We start from the raw sequence: 13,360 nt of genomic DNA on the forward strand, positions 1-13,360 counted from the left end.
GACACACAGTTTGTGAGCTTCATAACAGGTAGTTTTATGCCATTAAGTTTTGGAATAATTTTTTATACAGCCATAATAACTGGAGCAATATAAAAAAAAACTGTAATAGTTCATATTCGGTAAAGTGGCAATAAGGAGTTGGGGAATACAGGGAAATTTTTTGCCTTTCCCTTTTTACTCTTAGCACTGCTTGAATTTTGTGCCATGAGGACATGCAATAGTTATTTTATCTTTTAAATAAACAAACTCAACCACAGGAGGACTATCTAGTCTTCCAGTGCCTAGAGGATAGTGATAAAAAAAATTAAGATTTAAGAAATAAGTCCAATAAAATTTCCTTTATTGACTAAAATAAAGCCAATAAGTTAATCATATGATTAAAAAGACTTTATAGCAACATGGAAAATAATAAATACTATTACTGAATTGGGGGAAAAGTATGTAAGTATATATTTGTTAGAAAGATCTGGGAAGACACATACCAAATTCATCTAGGGAAGTAGGAAATAAGCCAGATTTGGAGAAGTGACAGAGGAGTTCAGTCTTGCTTTTAATGCATTGGTTGTTTTTTCAAAAGAATATATTCATGCATTGTTTATACCAATTCTTATGTTTTACAAAAATTAAAATATACTACTAGTAGATATATTTGCTGAGTAAAGAGATTTGTTAAGAAACTTCAGGACCACATTTTCTTCCAGTCAAAAGTCAATAGGTGTTAACATTACTTATTTAAGTATAGTAAACGTTAGTCACAGGGCGTTCCAGCCTTCTGGCCATATAGTGGAATCTGAACAACGATTTCCCAGATCACATGTTTATAGTACTTTAATATGGAAAAAAAATTAAGTAAATGAAAGATGTAGAAATTTCAACACTGTTTAGATTAGAGTTGAAATACAGAGCTCAAAACAAACACACAAGGATTATCTGCATTCCAAATCTTAGGTTACAACATAGTATAGGAAAAAAAGAGCATAATTCAAGTTCACCTTTCTAAATCCATCTGCTCTCTCTTTCTGGAACACCCATCATTATAGAAGAAACTATATACTGAGAGACAGCCAGTCAAGGAAACCAGGAGAAGGAGGGGGCGGGGAGCAGAAAAGGGTGAAGCCGGAGTAATTCTAGAAATGGCTTCAGTGGACATTTTTTTAAAAAGCCCTCTCCAGGCAGTTTTTATGGTTGCAAGGAAATATGAGTGTTTTAAAACAAAACAAAACTAGATACAGTAATTCTAAATACCTCTTTTAAAAAAAAAAAAGAATAGTAACTTCAGCCCGGCAGGTGTGGCACAGAGGTTGAACATCGACCTAGGATCCAGGAGATAGAGGTTAGATTCTGGGCCAGGGCACATGACGGGGTTGTGGGCTTGATCCCCCGTGGGGGGCATGCAGGAGGCAGCCAATCAATGACTTTCTCATCACTGATGTTTCTATTTCTCTCTCTCTCCCTCTCCCTTCCTCTCTCTGAAATCAATAAAGACATGTTTTTTAAAAAGAATACTAACTTCAGAGGTGGCTCAAAAAATACTAGACAACATAAATGAATAAGTTATAATTCAATTATGGTTTTGTGTTGGCATCTTACTACATATGTAGTAGTATTCTACAACATCACTAAAAATCCTTATCATTGTGTATATTCCCATATTAAGTCAAGTAATAAAACACAGAATTATATGTAACATGATGAAGATACCTAATTTTAATTGAAACAAACTTACTATATAATCCTATCCACCTCTTTGAGTCCTATTAGGCAGTATTTAAGCTCTAATTAGAGTATCAGAACAGGATAGAAAAATATCTGTAATGAAAGATAATACCTCCATTTTTAATGTTTCTGAACATTCCTGAGACAAAGAGAAACATACATGCACCTGGCAAAATACTACTGCATTAAGAACAGTCTAACACTTGTATAATTCAGTGATGTAACTAAATCATAGGAAGGAGACATGCCAAGAGAGTAAGTAAAGCTTTGTCACGAGCACCCCATAATGGGCATTCTTTGTACCACAGTGTTATCAACCTTGAACTTAAACATAACAATGTTTATAATGTATCATTTTAAAACATTCCTATAATATAGTCAGAGATACAATCATTTACTTTAAAGTCCATACTGCAGATAGACAATAAAATGAATGAAAATCAGATTTATATTCTTTGTCCTGGTACAGCTTACTTAACTAAGTAATCAAAACATACATAAGTACTGATGAGACAGCAGAGAAGAGTCTGAATTGCTATTTATATCACTGAGCCTTAGGAGACATACAAATTTTTTTCTATTTGTATGTTTTACATTGATGAGAAAAAACTCTACCAGTTTGGAAATCAAAGAAGGTGAAAGAAAAGAAGAAAGTCTTATTAGAATTATTGAAAAGCTAAACATCACAGAATACACTATTTTCAAATCACATAACAGTACATTTGAAAATTTTATTCTTCAGTGGAAAAATTTACAAATATACAAATTTATGTATATAACTGTACTGATTTTAATACCTTCGAAGATACTTATAAAGTTTTATTTTTAAATTAATTATTTGAATAGATAATGCATTCACAGTTTTAAAACATAAAAATACATTGAAGAGTCTCTCTCCTCCTGCTCTCTCCTATCCCTCCACTGCTACCCTCTTGATTTTTTATTTTTTTTTTTACATCCCCAGGACTTATTTATTTTTAAATTTATCTTTGCTGTTGAACATATTACAGATGTCCCCTTTTTATCACCTTGATTTCAAATATAGTGCTTTTAAGGTGCCTGAAGGAGAGCAACACGCAGTGGAGCAGAACATGGTACTAAAGAAACAGGGCAGGGACTGGAGCTAAACTGTCAGATTGAACATCTCTGCCACCCTCTAGTCACCTCCAACACCTGGGGAAAGTGACTTACCCTCTCTTATCTCAGTTTCTTCATTTGGATGCTTTTTTTCTTTTCTTTTTTAAACTAGTCAAGTACAGTGGTGTGGATGCTTTCTATGGACTTAAAGTAGTGCCCCAACTCTCTTCAAACTCTCCCCAATGTAACTTACTATTAGGAGTCTGAGGTACATCCCTTGGAACCTCTTCTATGCATTTACAAACATATACTGACCTCTACACCACTCTCTCTAACCTGCAAAGGCATCTCTATGGCTTTCACTAGCATTTCTCAGGTACTTCTAAATACTTCTTGTATTTCTAGTAATTTTTGCATTCTCTGTTGTTCAGGACATAAAGGTTTATATATTTTTAATGGATATTTTCTTTTTTTTCTTTTGTTGGTCAATATAATTCCTGTGTTCCATTTCATTGTTTTGGCTTTGAATTATATTTGTCTGAGATTTAGAGTATCACATTCTTTTGGGACAGCTTTTCCCCACTCCTTTATCCTTTATCAGAAATAGATCACTTCAGCCCTAGCCAGTTTGGCTCAGTGGTTAGAGCGTCGGGCCGCAGACTGAAGGGTCCCAGGTTCGATTCCAGCCAAGGGCAAGTGCCTCGGTTGCAGGCTCCATCCCTGCCCTAGTCGGGGCACATGCAGGAGGCAACCAATCGATGGGTCTTTCTCACATTGATGTTTCTCTCTCCCTTCCACTCTCTCTGAAAAAGCAATGGAAAAAATATCCTCAGATGAGAGTTAAAAAAAAAAATAGATCACTTCAGCTGCTGTAGTGAGACTGAACTTGAGGTGAGTGGGGCATGGCAAGAGGAGAACTATAAGGAGGCTAATTTCAATAATCCAGGCAAGAGATGATTATAAATCAGACCACGATGTTGCACTGGAGGTGTGAGAAATGGCTGGATATGTTTTGAGCTAAAAGGATGTTCCTGCATTGGCTACAGGGCTGAAAGAACAGTAAAATATGACCTGAACGTTGTTGCCTGAGCAGCTGGAATAACAGAGTGAACAGAGAAGACAGGAAAGTGTAAGCCTGGGGGCAAGAAAGGAAGTTCAGCTATGCGCAACTCAAGTGTAGGACGTGTATTTGTTATCCAGATGGAGATGTTGTGTCAACAGCGGGTACACAAAAGTCTGGAATTTAGGAGCATCAGCATCATGACCGGATTACTTCTGCTGTGTGACTTTGGCTCCGTTTTGACACTTGCTCTCTCCTTTGATCCTATTCGTTTCCCATCCTAGGTTCCCCAATGTGAGCCACGTAGTATCCTTTCAATATGTCCTTTTCTGCTTAAATCAGCCAGAACTTCTACTGATAATGACGAACCTTCACTAATATCATCATTAAGTCAGGAGCAAGCTAGTTGTAAGCTGTGAATGACTTCATTAAAACAGAAAAGAACTAAGGGTAAAGTCTTAACTGCTCCAAGCTGAATATATCCCTTGGCAAAGCCCATATATTTCCACAGAACAGGCAAACTAAACCGCAGCCCAGCATATAACTAATGAACTAACTATAAATAATCATTAAATTCCTCAAGTTGCCCCAAGTTTCTACTTACTATTAGCATTTTAAGTCCTTAGGAATTAATAACAGTCTAACTTATAAGGAAACCCAATTACAAAAGGACAAAAGTAACAAAAATTCCAAATTAATACATGAAATTAATGAGATATTACTCTATTACGAGGATAAATTAAGTCCATTTTTAGAAAAATGAGAATAAATTTCTGCTCTGGCATCATACCATAACCTTTAAGATATATTACCACATAAAATACAAGAAATCAATCCAGAGAAAACCACAATTAACATTTTGGTTTATTTTCTTCTAGTCTTTTTTTTCTATGCGCACACACATATGTGTGTGTGTGTGTGTGTGTGTGTGTGTGTGTACAGAAAAGCAAGCCCATACTAAATGCCATTTTATATCTTGTTTTTCATTTCCTTCATATTATTAAATATTCTTATATTACTAAATATCCCTCATATTATTAAAGGCATATTGTATATGCATTTCCCTCATATTATTAAATATTCTTCAAGGACATAATCATTTTAAACATTTGTATAAGAGTCCATCATATGAATGTGCCATGATATAACCACTACCCTACTGGTAGGCATTTAGGTTGTTCATAACTTTTTACTACTGTAAGTAATGCTATAGTAAACAGTATTATACATAAAACTTTAAATTCCTGAACTTAGAGACAGTATTTCAAAAGACACTTTTTTGGAACAAATGTTTAGAAATAACTTAAATATCAACAGAGTAGATATGGCCCAATAATGCTGCTTGATTATGAATTTAAATAAAGAAAAAATACACATGATATAAAAATTATAAAGCACAATTCAATTCAAACAAATGTCTATCAAACCTAATAAGCGTTTCCTTAATGAATCAAATGAAGTTTTCCTACCTTCTGGAATTTTCAATACTGCTATCTGTGTGTTATACACAAGTGGATCACTCATCAGTAATTTATTGTGAAAATATCTAGCATAGACTAAAAACCTGTGGACTTTTAAAGGATTTGTAATCTATTCTCACATAATTACAAAGTACTTCAAACCAGGATTGCTATAAACAATGTCCCATCAAGCATGAATTAATATGCCTATTAATAAAAAAAAGCTAAACATGGCTTTCTTGACAATCTACTAAAATAAAGAGAATAGAAAGGTACAGAGAAGCATAAAAAGTAGGGCTTACCCTAGCCGATTTGGCTCAATGGTTCGAGCATCGGCCTACAGACTGAAGGGGCCCAGGTTCAATTCCGGCCAAGGACATGTACCTCGGTTGCAGGCTTAATCCCCGGCCCCAGTCAGGGCGCAAGTGAGAGGCAACCAACTGATGTGTGTCTCTCACATCGATGTTTCTCCCCCCCCCCCTTCACTCCCTCTGAAAAAGCAATGGAAAAACTATCCTCGGGTGTAGATTAAAAAAAAAAAAAGTAGGGCTTAGTTTTAACCATCTCTAAAAAAGTGGCAGTCCCTGACCAGATGGTACTGTTGGTTTGAGCTTTGTTCCATACACCAAAAAAGGTGGCAGGTTCAATTCCCAGTCAGGGCACATACCTCGGTTGCGGGTTCAATCCCCAGTCAGGGAGTATATGGGAAGCAACCAGTCAATGTTTATCTTTCACATCGATGTTTTTCTCTCCCTCTCTCTTCCTTCTTTTCTCTCTCTCAAATCAATCAATAAATAAATATCTATATCTATATCTATATCTATATCTATATCTATATCTATATCTATATCTATATCTCTCTCCTCGGGTGAGGATAAAAAAATAAATTAAAATTAAAAAATTTTAAAGCGGCAGAGCTAATAGAAAAAAGCATGTTACTATGTTAAAAATAAAAAATATCATACCTATAAAAAGAGTTAGTAACCCTCATGAAAAACTGATCTGGGAAAATTTACCACAGTGAAATTAAAGTCTATATTTCATTCCTAATATCATAGTAATTTGAAAAAATTTTGTCTTATGTTTGAATTTAGACATAAAAATTATCACCTTTTAACTTCATGAATAAATAGGATAAAAATTTTTTTTAAATATTCTTTCATCAGACTCATTTATTTTTACATCAAGTTATCAGAGATATGACATTCCCATTATACTTCTATACACACAAGAGTCTGATTGAATTTATAAGTTCTTAGTTTATTGCTTTCCCTCTAAGGCATTCTTAAAGATCATAAGTCCTAGTATATGCTGATTCTAAAAGAAATATCATTTACAAGAAGCACACTTCTGATCACTATATATATATATATAGACATTGAGTCAGCAGAAAACCTTCTTATTAACTACCAACAATTCAAATATTTGAATAAATGTTTGTACCTGCCTTTAACTGGCCAATGATAATATACCCCTGTATAACAGTATTCTAAAACAACAAAATGTTATACTGTATAACATAATAATATATTTTATTGTTAATAATGGTCAAATTTCTCCTTTTGTACATAAAAAATATAAAGTATAATGCATAAACAGCCTCATATTTAAGCTAACAGACTAGGAAAGTCTTAAAAACACCACAATTCAAATCTCACTACTATCCAAAGTGTTGCTCAGAAATCTTCCTCTGTTAAATAATTAACTTGGATTTTGAAATGCTTTATATAGAGATTTTTATTGTCATGCCATTTTGAAGGAGTAGGATTTGAACCATATCATAACAGAACCTGATTTCACAGCAATTTATTAGGTAAACAAGCTCCATGTAGCTAATAATTATATGCAGAATATGTTACTCAGCCACGATAGGGAATTTCACCAACATAAATCTAACATAAATAAAAACAGAAATTTGTTTTTATCTCTAATAAAACAATTGCTGGTGAGCACTTTAACCATTGTAACTTAAACCACTGTGCAATTTCAATTATGAAATAATTTTAGTGACCATCACATGAAAATCTTCCCATAACCAACATTTTCACAAAAACGATACCAAAGCATTACAGCTCAGTTCTGAACAGGACTCACCAGATTGATCAGCCTTCTCATTGCATGCTCATGAGAGCAAACACATTCACAGGGATCAAATCCACCCTCTGCCATGATTACCCAGCTTGATTTAACTTGACTGTTTCAATCTAGGAGGAAAGAAAAAATATTTTAAGACTACCATTCTGAGTTACTCTTTCTCTTGAGCTATGAAAATTTCAAATATTATGCAATTCATAATAGTTCTTTTTAGTTCATATTTATTAACCTATATTTATGAATTTAGTACTAATCTTACATGAATTATGAATCTATACAAATGATTGGCTACCCCTTCTGCCATCAGATGGATTTCCTATAAATGTGAATGTCTTCAGATGCTCTGTACTGCCCCTACCTGTGAGGCTGATGATGCTAGAGACCCACTCTGTTTATTACTTCTTTAATTTTGTTACCTCCAGTACTGCTATGAACTGAACGTCCCCCCTAAAATTCACATTTTGAAGCCTTAATCCCCAATGTGATGGTATTTGGAGGTAAGGCCTTTAGAGATAATTAGGTTATGAGACTGGAGCCTTCATGAATGGGATTAGTGCTCTAAAGTAGAGACATGAGAAAAATGATCTCTCTTCTCCACCAAGTGAAGATACAGCAAGAAGGCATCTGACTACAAACCAGGGAGAGGGTCCTTCACCAGACAATAAATCTATTGGTACTCTGATCATGGACCACCCAGACTCCAGAACTATGAGAAATAAATGTTGATTAAACCACCCAGTCCATGGTATTTTGCTATAGCAGCCCACGCTGACTAAGACAACTTTGTAGCCTTTATTCTACCATGAAAGCCCTCTGAAAGAAAGAAAAAATGAGGTTTCTAAAATGACCCCAAGGTGTGGCTTGGCTTTTTTTTGGAGGGGGAGGGCATGAACTAACATGACAATAGCCAGAAAATAGCTGAAGATTTTAAAATATAAGAGTAACAAGTGAGAAGCCAAGATGTAGTACTGTTGATAAATAAGATGGAATAGATCAATGGAACAATTCATAAATTAACTTAGAGGAATTCGGGTCATTCATTCATTGAAAAAATATTTAGCACCTGTGCTAGGCATCAGAAATATAAGTGAGCAAGCACTAATATAGTCCTCACCCTAATGGTGTTCATATTCTAATGGTGAAGACAGATACTAATCCAAATATTTTTAAAATTATAAATACAAACTTGTAAGTGCTATAAAATGTAAATGGGACAAAAGACTGCAAAGACAACCCACAGAATGAGAGAAAATATTTGCAAATCATATATCTGATAAGAGTTTAATACCCAAAATATATAAAGAACCCCTCTAATTCAATAACAAAACCACCCAATTTTAAAATGGTTAAAGGACTTGAATAGACATTTCTCCAAAGATACACAAACGGCCAGTAAGCAGACATAAAAAAATACTCAGTTATTATTAATCATTAGAGAAATATAAATCAAAACCACAAGATTCCGCTTTATACCTATTAGGATGACTATAATTTAAAAAATGGAAATAAGTGATGTGGAGAAATTAGAACCCTTCTACATTGTTGGAGGGAATATAAAATGGTGTAACCTCTCTGGAAAAGTTTGATGGTTCCTCAAAAAGTTAAGCATACAATTATCAATAACCCAGCAATTCTACCCTAAAAGCTTGAAAATAGGGACTCAAACAGATATTTGTATGCTAAATGTTCATAATAGCCAAAAGGCAGAAACCCACATATCCAACAACTGATGGGTGACTAAACAAAATGTAGCATATACATATACAATGGCGTATTACTCAGCCATAAAAAGAAATGAAGTTCTGATACACGGATGAACCTTGAAAACATTATGCTAAGTAAAATAAGTCAGACACAAAAGGACAAATATTGTGTAATTCCACTTATATGAAATATCTACAATAGGCAAATTCATATAGACAGAAAGTAGAAAGGTGGTTGCCAGGGGCTGGGGGAGAAGGAATGGGGAGTTATTGCTTAGTAAATATAGAGTTTCTGTTTGGGGTGATAAAAAAAGTTTTAGAAACAGACAGTGGTGCCCGGCCGGGCATGGCTCAGCGATTGAGCGTCGACCTAGGATACAGGCGATCAGGGTTCGATTCCTGGTCAGGGCACATGCCCGGGTTTCGGGCTAGCTGATCAATGACTCATCATTGATGTTTCTATTTCTCTCTCTCCCTCTCCTTTCCTCTCTCTGAAATCGATAAAGATATATTTTAAAAAAAAGAAAAAGAAACAGTGGTGATAGTTGCAGAACGCTGTAAATGTAATTAATGCCCCTGAATTGTATATTTTAAATTATGATTTAAAATGGCAAAAGTTGCCCGGCCGGGCCTGGCTCAGCAGTTGAGCGTCGACCTAGGATCCAGGCGATCGGGGTTCGATTTCCGGTCAGGGCACATGCCCGGTTGCGGGCTTGATCAATGACTCTCTCATCATTGATGTTTCTATCTCTCTCTCCCTCTCCCTTCCTCTCTCTGAAATCAATAAAGATATATTTTTAAAAAAAAGGCAAAAGGTGTTATATATATTCTACCACAATAAAAAAACAAAATCACTATGGTTGTCTAGAACTAGGGGCCTTGGGGAGAAATGGGGAGTGACTGCTGATACAGGTTTTCTTTTGGGGTAAAGAAAATGTTCTAAAATTGATTATAGTGATGGTCACACAACTCTATGAATACACTAAAAAATCACTGTACTGTACACTTTAAATAGTGCATTGTATGACTGTATCTCAATAAAGCTGTTATTTAAAAAAACAAAAAAAAGATAAATAATGCCTAGGAAGCATATACAGGTTCTAAACTTATCTAGGGAGTCAAGGAAGAATTTACTCAAAAAGTCAACTTAGAGTTGAAAATGGAAAGAAGGAATGGAAGACAACAGGGCAAGGTAGAGCAGGAGGTGTGGGACTGGGGGCTGGAGGGCATTCTAGACATAAAGGAAAAAGCAGTATAGAAACCCTCTAGTGAGGAAGAGTATGGCATGATGGAGGAACTGAAAGAAAGCCACGATGTGCTGGAATCCAGTCAGCAAGAAGAGTGGTCTGAAATGAGACCAGAGGGGTGAAAGGGCCAGCCACACAGGGTCTTCAAGGCCATGTTCAAGATTAAGTCTTCACCCAAAGAGCAATGTGAAGCCCAAAAAGGGTGTTATGCTGGATGTGTTTTAAAAAGATAACCTTGGGCCCTAGCTGGCCTGAGGACTGAAGGGTCTTGGGTTCGATTCCAGCCAAGGGCACGCACCTCGGTTGCAAGCTCAATCCTCGGCCCCGGTTGGGGAGAGTGCAGGAGGCAACCAATCAATGTGTCTCTCTCACACTGATGTTTCTCTACCTCTCTCCCTCTCTCTCCACCCTGCTCCTTCCACTCTCTCTGAAAAGCAATGGAAAAAATACCCTCGGGTAAGGATGGATAAATCAATCAATCAATCAATCAATCAACTTGGCTGCACTATAGGAAGAGGCGCTAAAGTTGCTATATAGAGAGCCTAGTCAAGTGCTCTTTCAATAGGTAAGTGATAATGGTGTTGCTATAGAAATATATTGGTTTGATTATAACATATAAAATCACTGGAGGGAAGACGTAAGTCCATAAATGGTGTTGGGAACAGCTGGCTCCCTACACTCATTGGTACGCCAAAACAAATTCTAGGCACATGAGTAATTTGATTTTTAAAAATGAAGTCACACATAGAAATAGTCCACTATAGCAATGGATTAGAATAATGTCCACAAACTGACCCGTGACCTAACTGGAATTTAGAACATGATAAAGACACCATTTTAAACCACAGACTAGTTAGTAAATGGCAGGATAATTGTTGCTTATTTTTTTTAAATTGAAGTATGATATACACATAAAGGGCTGGAGGAATATGCATCAAACTTAGTAAGTGGTTGGCTTGGGGAAGAGAATATAATATTAGGAACAGACTTTAATTTCGTCAAGTTTTAAACATTTCTTATAATGAATATGTACTCAGGTATGAAAATTTTTAACATATAAAAAAAATTAACATAAAAAGGTCACAAATCTATAACTATAGGATACATGTAGAAAAGCATAAATCTGAGAAAGAATAAAGGAGAGGATCAGTAATTGTGACAGCCAAAAATAAGAAAAGTTTCTATAAACCAAACATATACCATAAACTAAAAAGACAGAGAATAGGGAAAACCCTTGTAACATATACCAGATTAATCTCCTTAATTACAAAGAACTCTGAAAATGAATATGAAAATGGCAACCTAACAGAAAATAAGCAAAGATCATGCTCACAGGAAACTAGAGAGCCAATAAGCAAATACAAAATGGAAGTAGTGCAAATCAAAAGAAAATATCTCTTTATCAGAAAACTGGTAAAAATTAATTTATCAAGGTAATTTGGATATCCATATCCAAAGAAGAATGCAATTTTTTTGACTAAAGATGCTAACAGCAACATTTTTTATAGAAGCAAAAAAAAAAAAAAAAAGGTAATGCAGCCATGGCCAGGTAGCTGATGAGTTAGAGCATTGTCCCTATACACCAAGGTTGTAGGTTCAATGCCCAGTCAGGGCACATACAAGAATCAATCAATGAATGTAGAAATAAGTGCAACAAAAAATCAACGTTTCCCTAAAATCAATAAATTTAAAAAAAAATTTTTAAATGGTAATGCAAAGTGTTCATCTGTGTGGTTCTGATTAAATAAATGACAGTATAAGTACATCCTTTATAGCTGTTGAAAAGTATGAGGCAGATTTCTATGTGATGATCTGGGGAAATACCAAGTTAATACTAAAGTGAAATCAAGCTGTACAACAATCAGGGCAATCTACTTCACATTTGTTTGCCTGAACTAAAGGAAAGTAGGGATTGAAAAGGTTAAGTGGAGTTGCAGACTACCTGAGCTGAAGAGCCTAACTCTCCAAAAGTAGGAAACACCAAGTATAAATAAATGACTACTTCCTAGTTTTGTCTGAGGCCACTCTAAGTCCATACCTTTCTTTGAAAATTGATTAGCCTTCATGTTAGAGAACTGACTATACATACCCAACACAGAAAACCCTGAAAGTAAATATAATCCACCTTTAAAAGTAAAGCTCACCCTTGAAAGCCTGTTTCTCAACTGTCTTCAAATTGTCCATAAGGGAAAAAAGGACTCAGACTGCTGGTGTGGATATAAGCAATTGTCCACTTACAAATACTGGTCCTTCCTTCCTCCCTATCTGTGCCTCCCCAAGCCAATAAAATGCCAGTTGAAATTAAAAGATATTTTACTAAGATTCTTAAAAATGAAATTCAAGTACTAAAATGCCTAATACCTATCTAGTTCTGGGGCTTCTAAACAGGGAAATGTTAAGAAAGTACAGCAGGTCCTCCAATAACACTAGTCTGTTATAATATTGACGAGAAAAATAAATTGATTCCCAGCAGGGGCCACTGTCTGCGTGGAGTCCGCACGTTCTCCCCATGTCTGCACAGGTTTTCTCCCACATCCCAAAGATGTGCGTGTGAGGTGAATTGGTGTGTCTACATTGTCCAGTCAGAGTGAGTTAGAATGTGTGTGAAACATCGATGTGAGACAGACACACTGATTGGTTGCCTCCCCAACATGCCCCTACTGGGTCCGGGAACAAACCTGTGAACCCTAGTACACTGCTGGAGGGAATGCAGATTGGTCAAGCACCATAGAAAACAGTGTGGAGTTTCCTCAAAAAAATTAAAAATGGAACAGCCGTTTGCCATTTGACCCAGTGATCCCATTTATAGGAATATATCCTAAGAATCCTGAAACACCAATCAGAAAGAATATATGCACCTCTATGTTCATAGCAGCATTATTTACAATAGCTAAGATCTGGAAACAGCCCAGTGCCCCTCAGTAGATGAGTGGATAAAAAACTGTGGAACATTTACACCATGGAGTACTACGCAGCTGTAAAAAAGAAGGATCTCTTACCCTT

The 13,360-nt window shown here is 35.6% G+C and overlaps 1 protein-coding gene across 5 annotated transcripts in view; it reads right to left on the minus strand.

Annotated features, from left to right (window-relative positions):
- SMIM14 (small integral membrane protein 14) overlaps positions 1-13,360 on the minus strand; it is a 55,428-nt gene that overhangs the window by 21,240 nt on the left and 20,828 nt on the right. For all 5 annotated transcript variants that reach the window (XM_081159896.1, XM_081159900.1, XM_081159898.1 and 2 more), the window contains one exon: positions 7,408-7,517. In XM_081159896.1, the coding sequence (XP_081016022.1) occupies positions 7,408-7,482 (75 nt within the window). In that variant the 5' untranslated portion in view covers positions 7,483-7,517. The remainder of the gene's footprint in view (positions 1-7,407; positions 7,518-13,360) is intronic.

This window comes from Miniopterus schreibersii (genome assembly GCF_964146895.1).
Source record: "Miniopterus schreibersii genome assembly, chromosome: 1".
NCBI lineage: Eukaryota > Metazoa > Chordata > Mammalia > Chiroptera > Miniopteridae > Miniopterus > Miniopterus schreibersii.